At 38.5% G+C, this 23823-nt stretch overlaps 2 protein-coding genes across 8 annotated transcripts in view; one reads left to right on the plus strand and one right to left on the minus strand.

Annotated features, from left to right (window-relative positions):
• srek1 (splicing regulatory glutamine/lysine-rich protein 1) overlaps positions 1-12013 on the minus strand; it is a 206026-nt gene extending 194013 nt beyond the window's left edge. For 2 of the 7 annotated variants that reach the window (XR_008356265.1, XM_053485373.1), the window contains exons 1-9: positions 11788-12013; positions 6950-7083; positions 2964-3079; positions 2033-2191; positions 1652-1830; positions 1431-1561; positions 1152-1266; positions 847-936; positions 41-169 (exon numbers count right to left, since the gene is read on the minus strand). Coding sequence is in view for 6 of the 7 variants with exons in the window: in XM_053485373.1 (XP_053341348.1) it covers positions 41-169; positions 847-936; positions 1152-1266; positions 1431-1561; positions 1652-1830; positions 2033-2191; positions 2964-3079; positions 6950-7083; positions 11788-11915 (1181 nt within the window). In the remaining variant the exon portion in view is untranslated. Of the gene's footprint in view, positions 1-40; positions 170-846; positions 937-1151; positions 1267-1430; positions 1562-1651; positions 1831-2032; positions 2192-2963; positions 3080-3368; positions 4486-6949; positions 7084-11787 lie in introns of all 7 variants that reach the window. The other 5 variants (XM_053485375.1, XM_053485378.1, XM_053485377.1 and 2 more) reach the window with 5 other exon arrangements.
• A 2287-nt stretch (positions 12014-14300) lies between these two features.
• Positions 14301-22232, plus strand: slc30a5 (solute carrier family 30 member 5). The gene is made up of 16 exons (XM_053486046.1): positions 14301-14679; positions 15889-16011; positions 16713-16779; positions 16900-16985; positions 17089-17176; positions 17339-17426; positions 17520-17596; positions 17671-17841; positions 18807-19098; positions 19223-19431; positions 19515-19672; positions 19989-20118; positions 20235-20478; positions 20559-20785; positions 21758-21886; positions 21999-22232. The coding sequence occupies exons 1-16, from the start codon at positions 14609-14611 to the stop codon at positions 22167-22169; spliced, it is 2331 nt and encodes a 776-aa protein (XP_053342021.1). The 5' UTR covers positions 14301-14608; the 3' UTR covers positions 22170-22232.
• Positions 22233-23823: the final 1591 nt, after the last annotated feature.

The raw sequence follows: 23823 nt of genomic DNA on the forward strand, positions 1-23823 counted from the left end.
TTTAAAAAGGTGGCACGGTGTAAGTGAACATTTCTCTGACCTGCTGTTGCTTGGGGATCTGGAGGATCGTCTGTAACCTTTAAAAGGCATTCTTCCTTTTTTATCCCGTCTCCTGTCATCAGCATCATCCACTCTCCTCATCTTCCCATCTCTATCTTTCCGTCTTTCTCTATTAAACAAAAAATAAATAAAAGTGTGTTTATGAAAAAGAGCTTTGGTGTTATTGTACGTGTGTATATACTGTACATTTAAGCCTACATAGCTCTAAATTATTATGCTAACTGGCATCGCTACGCAATACTTATAAATATACCTCAGAAGGCTTGACAATCTTGATTAACTTTATTCTTATTCGCATTATATTTAATTAATATTTGATATTAAGAAGCTTGTAATTTGGATATGTGAGGTCCTTTTTTTTTTTAATGTTTATATTCTAGAACGTGTATGGACTAAAGCTAAAATTGGGACGGAGCGAATTGCGAGAGGATACGAATCCTTCTTGAACGTGAAATACAGTGAATGCAGGCTGCATGTGAAGAATGTAAATAATGCTGCTTCCAGCAACCTTTCGTTGGCTAAAAACAAACAAATAAGTAAATAAGTGCTTGGCGGCAGTGAACTGTGTTCCAAACTCAAAATTGTAATGTTAAGCAGCTTTGTAAACAAAGCCCTAACATTGTTTTTGTTAGACTATCTAAGTAATTTTATTTTTGTTAACATAAAACTGGTATGAAAATACATATGGTTCAGGTATGAAAATTAAAGCATCGGTAGAAGTAAAGACATCTTTTAACTCTACCCAGCCCTCCAAGTGTGTGTGCTAGCTTCTGAATGCATTCTAACCTGGAGTGTGAGCGGCTGTATCTTCTGTCTTTGGAGCGTCGCTTGTGTGATTCGCTCATCCTCCTCCATGACTTCTGTGATGGCCGGCCACTTCCATGGCAAAGCAAAGCAAATCAAGTGGATAGGATTTGTTAAAAGATTTGGATAAAAAATAAAAAAAAATTAAAAACCTGACACAGCAGAAACAGGGGCACTTTGCTTGTCAGATTTGCAAAATCTGTGAAATAATTATTACTGTTTAGATAAAGCCTGGTCTGAATTAGTAATTCTGTTCAACACTATTTTAACATCGAGATGAAGGTCACCTGTGGTTGGAACTTGAGCGTTTTCGTTGTGAGTGTGAACGTGAATGAGATCGAGATCTGGAATGCGACCTTCTTGATCTCCTGGATCTGCTGGGTGAGGGTTTTTCTTCCTCCGCTGTTTGAAACAAAAGAAATATACATCCGTTAACCCGTGAACCGATTATCAAAGCAACGAACAAACACGATGGCAAGTTAACGCAGAATATTCTAGACTCGTTATATTGTAAACAATCATTTTCTACGTAAACAAACTGTAAAAAGCCTGTGGTTAAGAAGAACCTGGGTCGATGGTTGCTGCTATGATGGACTGAGCCTCTCTCACGCGCTTCATCACATCCTCCAGTTCTTTAGCAGCGGCCTGAGGGGTCAGCTCTGGAGGTTTCACGATGGCGTTGTTGGAATGGTTGATCCTAATATTACACGTCAATTATTCAAAGCTGAGGCGATAACAAGCCGCGGCAAATAAATGAAAAATAAAACGACATGATTTTGTGACTCACTTTAACGGTCTGTCTCCAAACATGACCCCGTTAAAAACGAGTGCTCGCGCCACACAGTCCTGGTTGGCGAACTCCACAAAGGCGAAGCGTGTTGGCTGAGTCTCGTCTCCCGCCATCCGCACGAACTTTACCTCACCGACCTGTTTAAAAAACTCCAGCAGCTGCTCCGCTGTCGTGGTCTACAAGAAGGAAGAAAAAGTCAACTCAGTGGAAAGGAAAAAAAAAAAAACAACAACAAAAAAAGATAACTATAAGATCTTTTCAACAACAGCATTTACCTTTTATGTTTTTGAGGAAAAAAAATTATAAATGGTTGAATTTTTGAGACATTCTTTAGTTTTAGAACCAAATAAAAGAAAAAAAAAATCCTTCAACGGATACCTGAGAATTGAGATTGCCGACGTACACCGTCCTGCGGATCTCATCTATTTTGGAAGGGTCCACGTTGCCCATGATAGGGGGTTGGGAGGACATGGTGCTCAGTGAAGGTTCGAGCCCGAGGTGCAGTGGGGCCCGGGCTGCCAGAGGCAAACTCAACTGCTGAGTAAGGCAAATATTTTAATCATTACTATTAAAAAAAGTTTTTGACATTTCAAACAAAATCTTTCATTCCAAGCTCACATACCCTGAATTTATGGAAAAATTCTATCAGATTCCTCCTTGCACCGACTAGCTTTATCTGCCTTGTTGCCTGTCACTGCAGTTCCAGGAAAGAGCCAATAGGTGGTGCTATAATACCTTCTATAACAGTGAGGATGTGAGCAAGTGTCGGAAAATGTTATCTACATGGGAGTATTTCACTATCTTATGTAGTTTGTAAGAAATGTACCAATGGCAATGAAAGTTTTTGTTAGACTACCTAAACACTGAATTGTTTTTAACTTATTGAGTCGGTACCGATAAAGGAAGCTAAATATATGAAAGGCTGTTTCATATATTTAAACAACAAAGTGTGTGTGATATACAAAAATATATATTTTTTATAATGAACATTTCTTTCTGGTACAAAGATGGAATAGGGGATGGAGAACTTAGGGCTTAAGATATTGGCCTGCTGACTTGAAAGTGACAGGTTTAAAGCCTGGCACTTAAGAAAGGCTCAAAAAAGGCTCATCGTACGACATTAGAGGAAACATAATACTACACATTGCTTTAATTCAAGGGTTTTTTTTTTTAAATAAGGGAAAGATAACTGAAGCGTGTACACATTTTTTTTTTGGCTGACTCTGTATAAATTGTGGTTCCACTATTTGTTCAGAATTTCACAAATTGGCGCATCCCTACAATTATTCTGAGAGAAATGTTTGCTCACATTCTGCAGTGGTGAAGGGCTCGGGATGGGCAGCAGTCCTCCTCCAGGCATCAAACTGGGCACTGGGGCTACAGGTGCCAGAAGGGATAAAGCCTTGGCCTCCTCTGGGATTTTTCCTACGGGGCAAGTGACCTGGTGTGAGAGCGAGCAATGGAGAGCAACAGCACTTTCTCCCTTCTAAATGCACACAAGAGAGAGATCCAACACCCATCATACATGAGCCTGTCACTAGTCTAATTTAATAGCACAGCTATCGTTTAGCCTTGATCACTTTACTATTGTCCTAAAAGTAGCATATATTAACAAAAAAAAAAAGTGTCCTTTTTCTTCTTCTCTCTTAAAAAAAAACAAAACAAAAAAAACACAAATGTAAAGAATGAGGTAACACTTTGTGGTATAGGTCACCTGTACTGGAAACATAATGGGCATGAACCATACGATATCAAGCATGGGCGCGTTTCTCCTTGGGGGCAATCGTGTCGCAGTGTTGGAAAGGGTGTGCAACACAAGACAACCGTTCATGTTCGTTGCATCACTAATAGCACACAGAACATCAGATACAGAAGAGAAAAACATTTTAAGCGTCTTTCAAAAAAATGTAAAATAAACAAACAAAAAAAATAAACAGCTATCTTTAAAGAATCTGCTAGTGTCGGCTAATTTTAGCATGCAGTGAAAGACTATAATAATTCATAGTGTTGGTAAGGAAAGGGTGTGGATCGATTAGAATTTAAATTTATCCAAATAATAATAATAATATTAATAAATTTTTAATAATCTTAAGCAAATAGGTAATCATCTGTAACTTCCCTAATTAAAGGTTAATTTATGTTAATATAGTGCTCGACCATAACGGTAAGCTGAAAAAGTATTTCTGGTTATCATACAGGATCCTTAAGTCAAAGTGAAAGCATTGCAATACCGACAAAGAGGATATAGAGAGAAAGCGAGAGATAGAAAGAAATAGAAAGAAATAGAAAGAGATAGAGAGAGAGAGAGAGAGAGAGAGAGAGAGAGAGAGAGAAAGACAGAGGAGGAAAGGGGATTAGACACAAACATAGAGATCAGAATTAATCGCCAGCCACGGCTGCCTGTGTACCGTTCAAATTCCCCTCCATAACTGGATCCCAACCTGGACAGCTTTGAGAGACACGCAAAAGTGGACAACTGCATAGGGAAGAGGAGGAATGGTGGGGACTTGGGGACAGAAGAAAAAAAAATAAAAATAAAAAATAAAAAAAAGAAACAACAATGAAATATGCAACAGCCTCTTCTAAAGAGGCAAACAAGACACAATGTCAGAGGAAAGAAATAAACAAAAAAGGACAAAAAAAGAAAAAGCAAAAGAAACAGAAAAAAAAAAAAAGAGACAAGGTGTCCATCTTGGAAGGTTCAGCGGCTACGCTCCTGGTCACAATCCCCCCTTGAAGGCAGCGTGGGCCCCAGCGGGTTTAGTGGCTTGGAAAACAAAGCCTTGAGTCAGGCTAGGGTAGTACTGTAACGCCTGGGCCACTCTAGTCATCTGATATGCACACATAATCAACACAGAAAAAACATACAGAAACCAAATTAATTCACCATCCTGCAGCACCAAGTCACCAGGACAAGCTATTTTTTTTTTCTTTTTTTTCTTTTCTTTTTTTAATTCCAGCGACATCAGCTCATGGTTTATAACAACACACTCCATACTTTTGACTTGTTTATTTGGGTGACACAAAAAAAGGGAACAGGTTGGTTAGGTAAAGCTAGTTACTGAAGTACAGGCGTGACCGTGTGTCTTGTCGTCATGACAAACACCACAGCACAAGCACACACACACACACTGCACTGAGGCTTTTCTCATAACCTTGAGCAAAGGAAAAAAAAATTAATTCATTAAATTAAATCATACACCGAGTTGCAATACAATTAATACACAGAAACTAACATTATTTCATTCATGACTGAATCAGCGGGCAAAACGACTTTGAGTAGATAGTGAGCTTAACATAGCTTACATAGTGAGCTTAATTCTGTTAATTGTATAAACAGGGGTCATCAGTGCAACAAGATACAACGTAAATCATCTCATTACAATTACTGCATGAAATATCTGTTTTCAGCCAATCACATGGATTTATGCAAATTATTGACTAGAAAAAAAATTATTGTCATGTTCACATATTTTTATACTAATTAGAAACCTACAGAGCCCCTAAAGGGACATGGGTGAAATGAGGAACAGAAAAATAAATAAATAAATAGATAAATAGAAACGAGACATGGGTGGGGGGAAAAAAGTCTTTTAAAAAAATCTGAAAGTAAAAAATAAAAAAAATAAAAACGGGACAAGGGGCACAAAAAAATAACCTGAAGGAGAAAAACAAACAAACAAACAAAAAAACAACAGGTCATGGAACGCAAAAAAATATATACAATAATAAATCGAGACCACGTGACTAATACTTCCAGATCAATCTTCCAGCGCCAAAATTTGAAAGGGCGAGCTCTGAGTACAAACTGAATGTCTTTATATTTAAGACCTAGCTAAAAGAAAACTTAGCTACTCAGAAAGTAATTCTCTCCATGCGTGTTTAACAACGCATGTGTAACTCTAATCCGAGTATTATCCTGCCCGTTTGCTTCTTTTTCCTTCATTTTTTAGCAGTTGGCAGCCAGATTTTAGGTGCATTATCGACACTCACTGGACTGGATCAGTAACACACTGACACCCTCTGACACTTACACCCTTCCCGGTCATGGCTCAAGTTTGACATTACTGCCACCTGGTGAACTAAATTGGTAACGCTGAAGAATCAGGGTTTGCAAGATCTCGGAAAAAAACTTGACCCGGGTCCCATGTCCCGTTTTATCCATGTTCCATTTTTTTCTTTCTTCCTCAGATTTTTTCCTCCACCCATGTCCCTCCATAGAAACCTGACATAGTTATGTTTAAAAACTAATAATAAAAAAAAGTTAACAAGGTTTATAAAAACGTACACAGTTAAAAATAGCCCCATTCAGATTGCATTAGTTCTCCAGTAATAAAGTAATAATTAATCTTTAATTATTACTTAAACATTAAGTAATATTACTATTATTACAGGACCTCGATGTTTGGCGAAATATGGTAGGTCATTTGCGGGGAAGTTTCCTCTGTGATAAAACTCCTATATCCAGACTGCAAAAAATGCCCACGTAAGAAAAGGGTTTCTAGCAGATGTATTTTATATATATATATATATGTGTGTGTGTGTGTGTGTGTATGTGAGAGAGAGAGCTTTGTGCTGATACATTGCCTCTACACTGTACAATGCAGTTTATTCTCTACGGAGCGAGTTATTTTTGGGGGAGCGAGGAATTTGGGGAAGCCTGTCATTCTGAGAGGGCCATCAACCGTAACGACCCATATTAAATGTCAAGGTTTTGGTTTTAAACAAAGTGAGGATGTTCATACCAATACACTAATACAGGCTATAAAATTTAATATTGCTTTTACCAGGACATGGCCAATCGAGGTGGACATAAAATCACAGAGGAGCAGCTGTTTAATATAAAATTACTATATGAAATATAATGCTGCCCAAATAGTGCTATAGTTGAATGGTCTGAGAAGTACATGTTTATTCACTGCCCTGAACTCAATACATGGTGACAAAGCAAGATAAAACAAGCATTATACAGGGAACTTATGTGGCTCATCTAACTTTTTATAATTACGGCATTTCAGCTAAACCAGATGAATTTGAGTTGAAAACCCGTTATAGCCCTACACTGATAGATCTACGCATACCTGACCACATCAAACATATTTTATAAAAATTACCATCAATTTTTCTATTAAACAAGTCAAGCTTCCAAGTATTTCTCCATCGTCTAACTCTACAGACAAAAACACGAGTAAGCAAATGTCAGACAACACTGCGGGCGATCCCTAAAGCCATCTGTAAACATTAAAAAAAGAAAATAAAATAAAAAAATGGGAACATTAGGAAGAGGTTACTAACCTTCCGCACATGGCACAACAATAAGAGCTCGATCAATAAACACAGTGTTGGTTAAATGCTGAGCCACGCCAACACTGCTCGGGTCCTTGTATTTTATGTAACATACTTTCGATGAAAAGGAAAGCGGTGTGTGGCTGAAAAAAAAAAAGACATTCACTCAATTATTTAATATACTTATTTTATAATATACTTATATTATTATAAGTTATAAACATGTATTATAAATATTATTTTATATTGAACAGGCACATGCATGCACACAAATGGACATGTACATAAAAAAAATAACAGGAAGATAATATTTTGTAATTTAATATAATTTAAGATACAATATTTAAGATTTATTACATGTAAAGTGAAATATTTCAAGCCTTTATTTTATTTATTATTTTATTTAGATTAAAAAAGCTCATGAAATCGAAAATCCAGGATCTCGAAAATATTAGAATATTTGATTTAGAGTAAATGATTATTCATAACACTGCAAATAACATGTTTCTCTCAGTCCAGTTTGGTTCACACATGGGGAAGACAGCTGATTTGACAGATGTCCAGAAAAATATCAACACCCTCTACAAAGAGTAAGCCAGTGCCAAAAATGCCACTAAATGGTTTGCTGACCATTATACTACTGTGCTTAATTGGCCTGATTTTCGATGAGGTATTATCAAGCGGGAGATGAGTAACTTACAACCAAAATTAAGCTTAAAGGCTGATATCAAAGCAACCTGGTCTTCAATATTGAGTAAAATAGGCTGATCGCCTCCATGCCATGACGCTAAAAGAACCTTGACCAAGTATTAAGTGAAATATTTTTCATTTTATTTTTATTTATTTATTTACTGGAAATGATTTTTTTATTGATCTGAGTAAAGTAAATCTAATATTTTAGATTTTTTTTTACTCTCATAAGCAATAAGCTCTAACTGTTAATTAAAACCAAATAAAAAAGCCTAATTTACATGAAATGAATCAGGAACATATTAGAGTTTCACTCTCATATACCAGATGTCTTGGTATAAGTATTTCTTGGAAATACTATTTTTTTTGTGTGTGTGTTTGTTTTTTCAAAAGGTGTTAAAAAAAAAAAAAAATGTTGGAGTCAGTTCTCTGGGCAGAAAACATTTTATTTTGAGAGGTCAGACAAGAATAACCAATTAGGTTCATGCTTAAAGCAAGTGTACATAAAATATATACAGGCAGTTCCTGGATTGTAATATAATTATAACACCAGGCTTACGGACAACTTGTCCTTACAAATAGACTGCTGCAAAGTGCACTATATTATACACTTAAGTATGATTGTAATAATGAACACATGTACTATTTCCTAATGCTCAAAAAAAAAAAACCTAAAGCAACAATAAAAAAAGAGGGATCCAACAAACCTGTCCAATTCCTTTTTTTAGTTTTTGCTCAGTCATGTGTGTATAGCTGGTTAAAATGAAATATAATTCTATTCATCGTATTGTGTAGGTTATGTTTAATTTTTTAAGGTTATTGTTTTTTTTTTAAGTATACGTGTAAGGAGAACTCCATATCACACAATCCTGACTCAATATATATTTATTAAAACATAGTAATGCAAAAAAAGGCTAAAATTTTTAAGAGCTACATGCTGACAGTGCCATCTTTATACACAAAAAAGTGTTGGTTTTTTTTGTTTGTTTTTTTACTTCATCTTACTCTTCCCATGCGGATAGATGGAGTGGAGTGTTTGTATATTAAATCTCTGAAATGTTAAATTAACTGAAATCTAAAAGTAAAATATAGAGTGGAACACCGGATTACAAGTAACGCGGTTTACGAGTGTTCCGCAAAACAAGCAAAGATTTTTAATAAATTTTGACTTGAAAAACGAGCATTGTCTTGGTTTACGAGAATCGAGTATCTTGTATTACGCATACGCTTCTTGTTTTGACACCGAGCGTCACGTGATCACAACTGAGCCAGCGATTTTTCTCTCTCTTGCACTGCGGAATGGTGGGTAATCGTCTCCCCTGCTGGGTCTTAGTGCTCGTCTCTTACTGGTATAATCAACATCCGTGCACACTAACGGAATCACTGCAGTAAAGTGTAAAGTGTGTGTGCCGAAAGGGGAAGGGAGTGGAAGGGGGGGCTGTAAAGGCGAGTGCGTGTGTGCGTGTGTGAGAGAGACATGCCTTTACAAACCTCCTACTCCCGGCTTTGCACACACACACACACGCACACACACACTGCTTTACACAGAAACTCCGCTCTGTCGCGATTCTTTTCAAAGGTAAAGGTTCTGTCCGATAAAACAATCTCTCCGTTAATGTGTGTTAACTAGGGCTGCAACAACTAATCGATAAAATAAATTGTGCAGCTTTTGTTTAAACGCGCTAGATCTGTTCACGTGCTACTCGCTATTGCGCAATCACCTAATGAGCAATAGTGATTAGTTAAATGGTGCTACTTTAGATTAGCTTAAATTACACGGTGCGAATAACAGTAGAATATTACATTTAGTGATTGTTGTGGTTTTCAGCAAATGCAAATAATAGTACATTTGTGACTATTAGCTTTTTGCATTTCTACAGTTTTTCTTTATAGACCACTACAAAGTTAATTTTTGAAACAAACGTAATTTACTTATGCATACATCATTTTATTATACAAAATTACATTATTTTAGCTGTTTATATCTTAACAACTGAATATGTCAGTGTATTTTTTAAACTATATATATATATATATATATATATACACACTGTATATATCATACACTACATTTCATTCTAAATTAAAGATCATTAAACTCTATATGTGGCTTTTGCATTTTTAAAAGTTCATTTTTATACATAAATAATACCCTGATTTATGTTTTTTTATAGTTATAAGCAAAACATCAAATTAAAGAAGCGTTAAGTTTTTATCCAATTAATCAAAAAAAAAATTATCGCCCAACTAATCAATTATCAAAATAATCATTAGTTGCAGCCCTAGTGTTAACGCACATCACACACACACTTGCCTTTACAGCCCCCCTTCCACCCCCTCCTCCTCTCGGCTTCACACACAGATACAGACGGACACACACTGCACACACACAGAACGCCTGCGTGCACAAATGGAAACACTTATCTGTCAGGATTTATTTTTACTTTTTTTTAAGGTAAAGTGCAGGTTAATTTGTTTTATTTTTACTTAATATATTGTATTAATTATTTTTATGTATAATTTTTTTTGGGCTGTAGGACAAATTATTTGAGTTTCCATTATTTCTTATGGGAAATTTAAACTTGGTTTACGAGTGTTTGGGAATATGAGCCCGCTTCCGGAACGAATTTTGCTCGTAATCCGAGGTTTCACTGTAGTTGCAAGCAATAATGATCAGGCCCAATCAACTCAATGATGTGACGCCACTTGGGAACTCATTAGCCAGCTCTCGCCTTAAGTTTAATCCATCGTTTGATATCACAAATACACCGTTTCTGTGGTAGCTATTTACAGGTTCGCGTTACAGATATCTGAGCATATCTTCAGGGTGATACCCGGTGCCCGATGTGCCAGGCGCCACATAGACATAACCATCTATACAACTAATATCCCAAACGACTGAGCCGTTTTGCATCCTTAATGTCTTAATATCATATTGGCCAGTTTTGGTGGCGATCGCATGATGTCCCTAGGAGAAAAATATAAACTTCCATTTTGCAAATAACCCCAGCATCAGCACTACCAGAGCTATGATGTCATAACGATTGTTAATCCTAATAATCCTTAGATGAACGTAATGGCCCTCACATACTATTTTGACATAGGGCTGATGTCATAATGCTTGGGCCCTAAAAATATTGTGTTCACTGTCATAGGTATTTATTGTATGTTGTACGTAGTAGACTACTTTTGTGCTGGCAGGTAATGCTGGCCCGCTCCGCTGACTATCACCACACGTATATACCAGACCTGAGGGAAACACTGACATAAAACCAGTTGGAGACCACTGTAGCAAAGCACCTTAGGGATGTGATCGAATGGACAATTTTTGACATGAACGTACAACTCATGAATCAGCCACGGTGATGTTATGTAATTATACCGATATGGAGCAGGATCTCGAAGGACAATCTGGACCGCAACACCTTCTGAAATCTATGTCTTGAAACCAACGTCTGGTGGAGTTGTCTTACCAATACAGTATCGTAGTAAAGTGTGCATTATTACTGCCTAGTAGTAGTGAGATCTTCATCTTATTCACAGTGTGTCACTTTATAGATGGTCCCTTACCTGTTTTTTTTATTCTGTTTGGTGTCAAACATCTCATAAAACGTATAATTGTGCTTTCTTACACTGTACTTTTTTACACTGTATTATCGAACATTGAAAGGTTAAAGTTGTTTCTATCTTGAAATTGCTGACTAATTGCTGTATAAACTACTTGAATGTAAATCGTTAATAAAAAATATATACAGCTTGTTTGAAAACAATATCCAAATCGAGAAAACATTTTTGATAAATGTGCTTCGTCTAACATTTATGCGTTTTCATTTTTCGTGCAGATAACCTTTGTATTTGTGGATATTTAGTGTTTTATAAAGATTACGCTAGCTAGTTACACGCTAATCCAGCTAGTTAGCATCCTAGCTTTCGTTAAGGTTATTGCTAAGATTTACAGCAATTTTTATAAACATGTATAAACATTTTCTAGAGCTTACACATTTACTCGACAACTCTAACAAACGTAAAAGTTTTTTTTGTTGTTGTTGCACAGAACAATATAAACAGCTCTGCAGCTTGCTTGCTAACACTCCGTGTACAGGCCTGGACATCCTCGGTGTTTCCTGATTGAACTAACCCGAGAGGGATGCACTTACTCTGGAGGGTAGAGCCGCAACTCCTCGATATCCCCGAGGAAGCCGAAAAGAGTTCGTATTTGTTCGCTGGTAACAGACGCGGACAGGTTGGTAATCTGAATTACCGCGGTACTGGGCATCCCGTTCATTTTTCTTAAATGTTTTAAACATGAAATAAGGGTCTACATATAGATAACGTTAAATACAACGGTGTGTAACTGGTGCGCTAACATCATTCACTGCGCTATCCATGATGTGTCGTTCATATAAGAGTCGATTCTTTCATTCGGATCTTTTAGGTCAACGTTAAGAGCTGGCTCGAGATATTTTTTTTTCTTTAACGCGGCGAATCATTTAATTATACTGTTTGTAAATTTTGTTATTTGATTAATTACAAGATAGAAAATTAATTCTATCCACATATAGCCAATGAATAACTATTTAATCTGAAACAGTATATATTGTAAATTAGCCGAATGAACTGAAATAGTCGACTCTTTAGGTGAGCTGATATGCTATTGCCATCTGCTGGTCAGAAATATGAAGTGCATAAGGGCATGCTAGTGGGGGCTGCTGTGGAATTGGAGTCATTCATTCATTTATTCATTCGTTCATCTTCTATAATTCATACACTTGAGGGCAATTTGGGAACATCAATTAGTCTGCATGTCTTTGGACAGTGGGAAGAAACCGGAGTACCTGGAGGAAAACCACCATGATCGGGGAGAACATGCAAACCCCATTCACACAGACCAGAGGTGGGAATCGAACCATTACCATGGAGGTGCTAGGCGACAGTGTGCCTGTGACATGATCATTAGATCTGGCATTAGAGGATTTAATTGCCATGGTGTGGTGTACTGTAGGAGGTACTGTAGGTTTCAAAGTAACACCCACTTGAATGTCAGGACACTTTTCAGAGCATCATACTGCGTATACCGGCGTGCTTTCTTCTTATTATCATGTCATCCTGGTGCCATCTATTCAACTGACAAGCGAGGTACACAAACCCAGTCATTAGTTTTCTTTCATTGCTCCATTGGTCCATTTCTGGTGCTCACATACACATTGTAGGTGTTTTCAACAACCTGTAGGAGTTAGCATGGGCACTCAAATGGTTCTCCAGATTACTTGCCTGGCATGTGGAGGGCTCAGGTTCAAACCCCATCCACTGGTTGCAGTGCTGGTCCCAAGTGCAGACGAAATGGAAGGGTTGTGTCAGCAAGGGTATCCGGTGTGCAAGCTGTGTGCGGATCGGATGGTCCCTCATTGTAGTGAGTAGTAGCAGTTGTAGTAGTTAGCTGCACATGATTTGGGTTTATTATTTCAGTTTGGTTGCTCCTGATTCTCTGCAATCTTCAAACAAACACACACTCACACAAGTTGGAATTTTTGACACTTCTCCTAGAGTGTGAAATTTTCCAGGCTCTTCTTTCTTTGTTCCCCCACCCTTAGTTTATTCTTAGATTCCCCAGAGGAGTTGGCGAATACTTGGATATTCATGTTCTTCATGTTGCCACGACCCCTTTGCTTCCCTGAAACGTAACTGGAACGTGTTTATGGCTTTTCGTTATTTGATGTAACAGATATGCATGACACAAGGTAGTTGGCCGAAAGATTTGAATACTTTGTCTTCGCTGTTAATAAACCTGACAACCTGACACCCATCACCATCATGTGTGAAATATATTGAAGCACAGTGCTCAAGAAATTCTATAATTTTTTTTTTAAACAATTATTTACACATAGGGACAATTTACTGTAGTCAGTCCACATTCCGGCATTGTACTGAAAGCTAAATGAAAATCAGAGAACCCAGAGGAAACCCATATACAAGGTCACGGGGGCCTGGAGCCTATCCCAGGAGACATGTCTTTGAACTGTAGGAGGGAACCCATCCCAAGTGGGGGGAGAACCTGCAAACTCCATGCACACAGGTGGGAATCGAACCTAGACCCTGAAGGTGCAAGGTGACAGTGCCAACCAAGTCACCATTTCGTCTAATCAGATTGAAAATATCGTACGTAGCTAACAAAATTACTAAAAGCTCTTTAAAAAAGATCAGTTTCCTGAATTTTAAAGAATAAAGATACTTTTGCTCTGGTCTAAGTTTCTGACTTGAAATGAAGCTCATGACAGCAGTCAAGCTTACAGAGGAATGTTGTAACAAAGCTTGTACATATGTTTGATGCTGCAAAGAAATTATTTTTATATTTTTTGTGCCTTTTTTTTTTGCTTTTTTGCTAATCCCAAATAATCTTTTTTTTGCAATCATGTACATAGCTGTCAGGTTATGCATACGAATAAGCTAACAAACATATTGCAAATGTAATGGGCTTGTGCTTATTTAGTTTGTTGAAATATGTCAAACATAATGCCTTGTAAATCATGAATATAAGTTTAATTAATTTCAAAGCTCACAACTGCTCAGGTTATTATGGCCAGGATAAGGGTTATAGTGTGACATGTCGACTCCCGTCCGGTAGAGGGCGCGAGTACAATTATAATTATTATGTCCCCCGCAAAGAAGAAGCATCTATGCGGAAGTGATGACGTTGACTAGCATTTTGTCATGCTCAGTCTAAACAGGCAGATTGGATCTATTACAATGACCAGCTGTTTGTTTAGTTTGTAAACGGATCATGGCTGCTCTGAGACAGCGCATCTAAATCGATATTGGAAGGCTTTAAATAAAGCGGGAGTAGGAGATAAATCATGTTATGCTGTATCCAGTGCTTTAGCTAGCCTCCGGAAGGTTAGCTTGTTAGCTAAGTTTCTATATTACAGACCGCAGAATTAAATAGGAGGGGGTGTAAACTTTTGGACACTTTCGACAAGCACAATGGATGACAAGTACAGCAGTAATGTCATTTCAGGTGGAAAGCTGGGCCGCGTTGAAGTGCCCAATGCCAGGTAAGCTAAACGCTAATGCTAACCAGGACTGCGCGATATGATGACGTAATAGCGATACCGTGATAAATGTCGCGATACATTTTCCTGAGATGTACCCGATATCATGATTTTTTTTTTTATTTAATTTGGAAGCAAAAATCTACCTTTCAAATAATGAGTTAATTATTAGGATAGATTGAAACGATTATTTAAATATTTTAATTGTTTTTACATTATTACTTTTCCAACATGCAAATGTTTTTAAAACTCATAATATGTGATATTTATAATATTTATATTCTTGTCACATTCATTCATTTTTCACATTATTTCTTATTTAATATTTTCTCTGAAATATATTTTTGGATCTTGCGCTAATTTGTTTTATTGTTATTAATAAAAAAAAAGCCAGTTAGTGAGGGTAAGTCAAAAATTCTCTGCACTCCAGTTATATTACAAAAACATACAACAAAATTTGGACAGATAAGGCAAAAGCTTCTTAAACTGAATCATTGTTGGTGACGAAACATGGATTCATCACTACGAGTCTGAGACTCAACAGCTCCACTGTATCTAATGGAAACATCCTCAATCACTGAGAAATAGTCAAAGATTCATCAATGTTTACAGTTTCCTGGGATTCTCGAAGGCTAGTATTGGAACATTATTAGAACAAAAGCTTCAACAATCAACAGTGCTCGTTACAGCGAGACACTTATTGAAGAGCAGAAGACCAAACGCAGAGGACTGCTATCTGAGGGCGTCGTGATCTCAAATGCCTGTACTGTCGACACTCAGCAAAAAAAGATTTACTTCTGATGAAGAAGTGAAGACAGCGGTGCAGTCATGGCTCAGAGCTCAGCTTGTTGACAGATGGAAAAAGTTTATTAAAAAGCAAGGAGGTTAATTAAAAAATAATGTATTTGTCTTTTCTAAAATTTAATTCAAATTACTTCTACTGCCAGTGTGTGGATAATTTTTGACTCACCCTCGTATATTCAAAATGGTAACATATTCATTTGTTTAATGAGTTAATTTTTGTTATATTCATATTATAAGAATAAATGTAGTATATTTAAACAATTAAAGGGAAAAAAATTTCTTTGAATTTTTTAATTCCCAAGTGTTTTTATAGGTGAATATATCCAGGTGTAATACATAGGTTATAACCGAACAATTATCTCATGTTCTTGCTGTTTCATGTCTCCTGTCGTTCTTTCTTTATTTCAGATTGACAAGATACATAGTGCTTCTCTTCTTCACCAAGCTGTTAAAGGCTTTAGGGATTTTTGAGTCCTATGACCTCCTCAAAATTGTACATATTGTGCAGTTTCTCTTCATACTTAAGTTCGGGTAAGCAGTTCCACAAGACATGATAATAATCGTAGCGATGTCATTCATGTTACACTGTGCTCTATAATACAAGCGGTGTTCAAGTCAAACCGGGACTTTAGATTGCACAGAATAACTACACACAGTTATGAGATTTAAAAACTGCCTTTATTTCTCCGTATAATCTCCTGCTACACTGATGCACTAATCCCAGTGTTTCACTAGTGCTTGGACCCATCACAGTAGAAAGTTTCCTCAGTATGTCAGAGCCATGATCGGCCTAAAATGTGCAAGTGGTGTTGGCGAATAATGGTGTGTACAGTTCCCACAGACAGACGCGTCTTTTTCGTAAGATGATAACAAGTTATCATTGATTTTCAAGACTTGGCCGTTTTACTCTCTAAATGTTCACGGAACGACTCCAAGGCCTCCAACTTCGTACCAGGATCGTCATTCACAGATACGGCCTTCTGTATAACCAATCAAATGTTTTCATCCAGTTTGACTTGAATTGTTAAATTCTTGACTCAGAATGGGTCAGAAAGAGTTTATCAGCGTAACACACTCTTATCATTTATAACTTTATGTATGATCATAAGCAATACCGTGTACTATGTTATTAAATATGACTATATTGCTGTGGTATAAAACATTACGTGGTCATACTTATTGTATGTGTGTGTGATATGTTTTGTTTTTTTTCTCCCCCCAAAAAAACCCAGATGTGCGATGATTTTACTTTTCTTTCAAAAGCCCTTTTCATCAGGAAAAATCATCACCAAAAGACAGGTACAATATCAAAGATATCATTTTTAAATGCGCTATTATTATTATTATTATTATAAGTATTCTTATTAAATGTCTTGATTTAAATTTTATTCCAGTTAATAACAAACGGTTCTCTTTCAGTGGATCAAAATCTTCAAGCACGCCGTGATCAGCTGTGTGATCTCTCTTCTGGGATTCTTCGGCCTGACGCTCTGTGGGCCGCTCAGGTACAGTAAACGCGTCACCTGCTACAGCGAGGACTTAAAACCTTTCTGCATGATTGTGTACGTATCGTGGCGAGGATGGTTAAGTTTAGAGTCTGTCTTGCAGGACGCTGCTGTTGTTCGAGCACAACGACGTGGTGGTCATCGCTTTCCTCACCGTTCTCTTCACCGCCTCAGATGGAGGCCCGTCTAAGGTAAGTTTGCACAGACAGCGCTTTAACCGAGGCGTAGATTCCTTCCCGTATCAGCACTACAGCAGTAATAGTACCATCTGAAAATGAGAGTGATAAAAGAAAAAGGCGTAGACATGGTAGAGATGCCTCAATCCTCACTTTTTTTTTCTTTTTTTTCCCCAGACGAGAGGCGCTGCGTTCTTCATCATCGCAGTCGTCTGCCTCCTGCTCTTCGATAACGACGACCTCATGGCAAAGATGGCTGAACACCGTATCCTTCCTAAACATGCCCGATTCCACTCTGTGTCTTTTCTCTTCATAACAACATGAACATCTTACTGTTAACCCTTTAACCCCCCTGCAGCTGAAGGACACCATGACAGCGCCCTCACGCATGCCTTACATACAGGAATCTCGCTTCTAGGCGTGGCCGACCATAAAGTGAGTAGAACTTCGTCGCCCAAGTCCGTAATTCCCGTTCAGAGAAAGAAAACGTTTTGTGTTTCTGTCTCCAGGGTGGCGTCGTGTTGCTGGTTTTGGCGCTGTGCCTGAAGGTGGCGTTTCACACACACTCCAGGAAGCTGTCGGTGGAAATCGGTGGAGCCAAGCGCCTGTACGCTCTGTCCAACCTGGTCGCCTCGGCTCTGCTGCTGCCCTGGGTGTTCGTGCTCTCCGCTACAACAGAGGTTCGTAACCCATATCGTGTGTAGAAAACATTCGGGAACGGAAACGCATCCTGGGAGCACGGCAGCACGCCATTTATTCTCAAATCTTACTTTCCTGTATAAAATCATACCATATTGTTTTGTTAAAGTTTAATAAGAACTTATCATGCTTAGTATTTACTGTCTGTTATAATAAGTACTGTTTGTTTATTTATTTTTTTATTATTATTATTATTATTATTAATTGTTTTTGCATGTTTATCACCCTTTTTTTTTTTTCAAATGAAGTTTATAAATTATGATTTTATTTATTAAGGGAAAAGAGCTGTCCAAATCTACCTGGCACTATGTGAAAAAGTATTTGCCCCCTAAAACCTAATAACTGGTTGTGCCAAACTTGGCGGCAACATCTTCAGTCGAGCGTTTTTGATACCTTGCAACGAGTCTTCCACATCACTACGGAGAAATTTTCGCTCACTAAACTGTTTAAATTCTGGGTGTTTTCAAGCATGCACGGTCTGTTTAAGGTCACGCCCCCACAGCATTCCAGTCGGAGTTACACTACTGCTGAAAGTTTGGGATCACTTTATTGTTTTCCACGAACAAGGCATGCCGACAGTGTCAGAGTTAGAACTAATGATTTGGATGGAAATCATGAATGTGTTCATCAAACTTTGTCTTCATAAAATAAAATAATAATAATAATAAAAAAACACACACCTTTTGCAGCAATTACCGCCTGGCAGACATTTTATCTGGCAATTTTTCAAGATAATATGCTGAGATCCCCCCAGAATACTATTTCAGAAAGTGCCAAGCAGGTTTGGACAGATTTTTTTTCCGCCCTTAATAGATTCAAAAACATTTACGGCATTTTGTATGTACCTGGTCTATTTTTGTGTAATTTTAAATACTTTTTAATGATATGAATTGTTTAAATATGACAATCTTTTTTTGTATATTGAGAGCTTTCCTATAATTCCCAGAGCAAGGTGGAGTCGTGGTCCAGTCTGCTCTTGCCCTTTGGCATGATCGTCTTCTCTGTGATGATCCTGGACTTCTACGTGGAGTCCATCTGCACGACGAAGCTCGAGGCCCCGCGCTGCGCCCGCTACGGCTCTTACTTCCTGTTCCTCAGCGGCCTGTTCCTAGCCAACTTCTGGACCCACCCGCTGACGGACCAGTTTCGGAGCATGAGGACGGGCGGTGGCCAGCAGTCCAGCACCGAGCATGTGCTGTCTGGAGGAGTGCTGGTCAGCACCTGCTTCTTTATCCTGTGTGAGTTACAGGCCTTACATGTTTACAACCCCGGTCCTGGAGGAGGCTCTGGTCTAACACACCCACTTCTGGTTAATGATGGTTGATGTTAATGACTTCTGCGGATTTCTTTCCTTCTTTCCAGCCACCAGCATCCTCTCCTCTCCTTCTAAGAAAGGCCAGAAAGGAACTCTAGTGGGCTATTCCCCTGAAGGAACTCCTCTGTATAACCTCATGGGCGATGCTTTGCAGCACAGCTCTCAGTCACTGCCTCGCTTCATCAAAGACTCGCTCAAACAAATCCTCGAGGAGTACGACTCGCGACAGATCTTCTACTTCCTGTGCCTCAACTTGGTGCGAAGTCCTACAAATATCAGAAGGAATAGTTTGTCGTTTATACAATCCACTTCCTGTACTGAATTTCTTCTTGTTTTCAGGCCTTCACATTCGTCGAGCTGTTCTATGGCGTGTGGACCAACAGCCTTGGCCTGATCTCTGACGGCTTCCACATGCTCTTCGACTGCTCGGCTTTGGTACTCGGACTCTTCGCGGCCCTCATGACCAGATGGAAGGCGACAAGAATATACTCTTATGGGTGCGCCTTTGTTTTCATGTCTGTTATTTATTCTCGTCCTCTCATAGTCTATACCGCTTTACAGACACATGCTTATTCACACGCTACGGACAATTTAGGTTAGTCCAACCTGCGTGTCTTTGCATGCGAACTTATGCACACAAACCTAAGGTGAGAATCGAACCCGGACCCTAGAGGTGCAGGACGATGGTGCAAGCCACCGTGCCACCCTATTTTTTATTAGTCAGATTAATTTTTTTTTTCCTCAAGCTTTTTATGAAAAACAAATGCTACAACTTTGTACTAGCAGGGTTATTAAATTTTACTTTTTTTTTAGGTACGGCCGTGTTGAGATCCTCTCAGGGTTCGTGAATGGCTTATTCCTCATGGTCATAGCCTTCTTTGTGTTTGTGGAGGCGATCTCCAGACTGATTGACCCTCCCAATATTAACACCGTCATGCTAGCGGTAAGTGTTTATTTGGGAAATTTGTTCCGATCATACCATCCATTGGCACCCTCTGTTTACAGCTCTGACATCATTCATACGTTCTTAGCTTCTACATCTTATCTCTCTCTCTTCAGCCGGTGTCTGTGGGTGGCCTCATCGTGAACCTTTTGGGCATCTGCGCTTTTAGCCACGCCCACTCCCATGGCGCCTCAAAGTCCGCCTGCTCCGGTCATGACCATGGCCACTCGCACCACGGTCACGCGCACGGAGACCACGGACATGGAGGACACGGGCACAGCCACGGAGGTCACGGTCACTCTCACGGACACGGGCACTCCCATGGCTCGGGAGGAAGAGGCATGAACGCTAACATGAGAGGTAGTTTCTTATGATGTGCTCACGCTCGCCATGTATTCTGTCAAAATGGTTACTAACGTATGTCCACTAAATGCTTACAGGAGTCTTCCTGCATGTCCTGGCTGACACGCTGGGCAGCGTAGGAGTCATCATATCTACAATCCTGATCAGTCAGTTTGGCTGGCTGATAGCAGACCCCATATGTTCCCTGTTCATTGCCGTACTCATCTTCCTCAGCGTCATTCCCCTGCTGAAGGACTCTTGTGAAGTTCTTTTACTGAGAACTCCACCTGAGAATGAGAAGGAGCTTAACTTTGCCCTTGAGAAGGTTAGTATTTCTTTCAGACTGAAGACTAAAACTGTGGTCCAGATTACGTTACGATAAAAGGTGAAAGTACTGAGCATGAGGTGTTGTTGGTCTGCAGTTCAGCCACAATCAAGGGTGCCAATACTTACTCTTATTCATGCCTATTAAAAAAAAAAGATCAATGCCGAGGTCATGCTGTTTGAATAATTTTCTTATAACAGCCTGTCTTAAAATGTTCTATTCCTCTTACACCATAGCAATCTGTCCACGAATTTTATTCTTATTTACCTGATGTGTTCAAGTCAAACCGGGACTTTCCCCAGCCTTTCAACGGTGTTTGGTTACCATTAAAGTAGAAAATTTTTTCATGATCATCCGAAACACTGGCCTCCCAGGAACTCCTTTAATTGCCTAAACATGTGAAAATGGCTTGGAGCAAGTTCAGGACTGTACAGAGGGTGTGGCAATAACTCCCAGCCGAGTTCCTATACCGTGCAAGTGGTGTTGGTGAATGATTGTGTGTACAGTTCCCACAGACGGATGCATCTCTTCTGCAAGTTGGCGACAAGTTATTAGTCGATTTTTAAGTAACAGACATTTCACTTGCTCAATGTTGAAGCTTGAAGTCTTCTTTAAATGCCAAACAGTTATATGCTTTTATTCAAGAGAAATTTCATCAAAAGTCCCAGTTTGACTCGAACGCCCCTAGTAGTAAATGAGTGCATCTGTAATGTTATGGAACTTTTTTTTTTTTTAACTAGTTAATTCCTGTTATCACTTATTTTATAGCAGCCATAAATAGCGGCTACAGTGACGCTTGCTGTTAGAGAAAATGACTTACTACCTGTCAGATTTGTGATAAAAAGCTAAATCATGTTAATTCAATTTAATGAATTAGTATGAACACTAACCCTACATTTTAAATTTTACAGTGTTTTTTTTTTACGAATAAACAGGCAGTAAATAAAAAAACTTTTTTCATTTTCGTTTCAGATTCAAAAAATCGAAGGCGTCTTGTCTTACCGTGACCCGCACATCTGGAGGCATTCTGCTAACGTCCTTGCCGGCACCATTCACCTACAGATCATGTCCGATGTTGTGGAGCAGAGAATCATCCAGCAGGTCTGACGATAAACTGTATAGCTACAAACCCATGTTCTGTATGAACCAGGCTTAACCTACATCTAGTCGATGTTTAAAAGGTGCTGACGTTGCTGCTGTTCGTTTTGTTCAGGTTACTGCAGTGCTGAAGGATGCAGGTGTGAATAATCTGACCGTGCAGGTGGAGAAGGAAGCGTATTTCCAGCACATGTCAGGCCTGAGCACAGGATTCCATGAGGTTCTGGCAATGACGCAGCAGATGGAGGCCATGAAATATTACAAGGATGGCACATGCATTATGTAAAAATGTATTATAAAAAGATTTAATTGTGTTTTTTCTCATGTAAATAAAACTTTTAAGAAATAATTCTGTTGATTAAAAAAAAAAACACCAATATGGTCCTTACATAAAAGAATTCTCTTATAAAACATGCAACAATCTAGTTGTAGTTGGAAAGGTGCAAAAAGATGCCTGGTGTAAAAGAGACCAGGTTGAAGGCTGTAGTTTTATTTCATTCATTCATTCAATAGGCATTATCCTCTGCTTAAAATAACCCTAAAGCACGTTAAGAACATGGCGTATAGGCGTTCTCGACCTTCTTCTGTAACCAAAAGCTGATATGTGAAGGAAATTTATGAAACCACATCTATTTAACATAAAAAGGAGTATTATATTTGTTACCAGTTCTAAACTTATAAGTACTGAATGATAAACTGCAGCGATTTTGAAATGCATCTCTATGGTGATGAACAAGAAGGTGTAAATGCCTCTGCTACATGCTATCTACAGAACACTGGATGCAAACACTTCTATACCTGAAAAACTGGAACCAGAGCCGTCGTAGTAAAGTCTGGCCACTTGGCAGACATATTACAACTCTTACATAACATATGGAGTACTGTGTATTTATAAGGCGACATTATTGATTATAACTTTTATATTGTTTTTACATGTTTATGCTTTTATATGCTGATTATAAGTTATATACAGTAAATTGGTGACAGGATCATGGGCACATAGCCTCGTAAATGTATGATCTGTTCGGGGTGATCCCACATTTACGACATTTGTATACAGACGTATATTTTAATTTCATTATACATACGAGCAGTTAAGGGCCCAACGCTGGCAACTTGGTGTCTCTGCAGTTCGATCCTGAGACCTTCTAATCAGTAGTCCAACACCATAACCACTAAGATACCCCAGCTACTAAAAGAGTTACAGAAAAGCCAATGTAAGACAAACTGCTGTTGAAAAAAAAAGTTCTTCAAAGTTGTTGATCTGACCTTCCGATTCCCCAGATCTCAATCTGATTGAGAATGTACAGGACAAACAAGACAGATGCATGGAGGTCCCACCTTGCACCTTTATAGGTTGTGAAGGATGCAGTGCTAGATAGCTAGAGACGTCAAAGCTCTTTCGGTGGCACAAGGGAAACATACAATATAGTGGAAATAATGATTAGGGTTTTAACTTTATGACTAATCAGTGTATTTTTCCTCTTACATCGTGTCCCATTGTGTGTTGTACTCGATGTGCGTGCCAGAAGCACATGTTAACTGGAAAAAAGTTTCTTGCATTTGATCACACTTGACAAAGAAATCTGTATCTGTTTTGTGATTCTGATTTTGAAAAATGGTGTAAGATCAGTACAGAGGAAAGAGTTTTCCTTCGAAAAGCATAGCAGTTGGAAGATTGGTGATCCAAATACACGAAGGTAATAATACGAGGTATAAGAGGAGTAATATAGTTTGTGACATCCTGGTAGGGGGAAAAATAACCAGCTAAACCTGCTGTTAATTGTTTTCTTATAAGACCATGACCTGGTGTGTTTTATAGGATTTGTAAAGGGGTTTGCGTGAAGTTAGCATGTTCTCCCCGTGCTTTGTGAGTTTCATCTGGGTAAGCTGGTTTCCTTCCACAGTCTAGCGTGTTCAGCTAATTGGCGTTCCCAAAT

The sequence above is a fragment of the Clarias gariepinus genome, chromosome 24 (genome assembly GCF_024256425.1).
Source record: "Clarias gariepinus isolate MV-2021 ecotype Netherlands chromosome 24, CGAR_prim_01v2, whole genome shotgun sequence".
In the NCBI taxonomy this organism is placed as follows: domain Eukaryota; kingdom Metazoa; phylum Chordata; class Actinopteri; order Siluriformes; family Clariidae; genus Clarias; species Clarias gariepinus.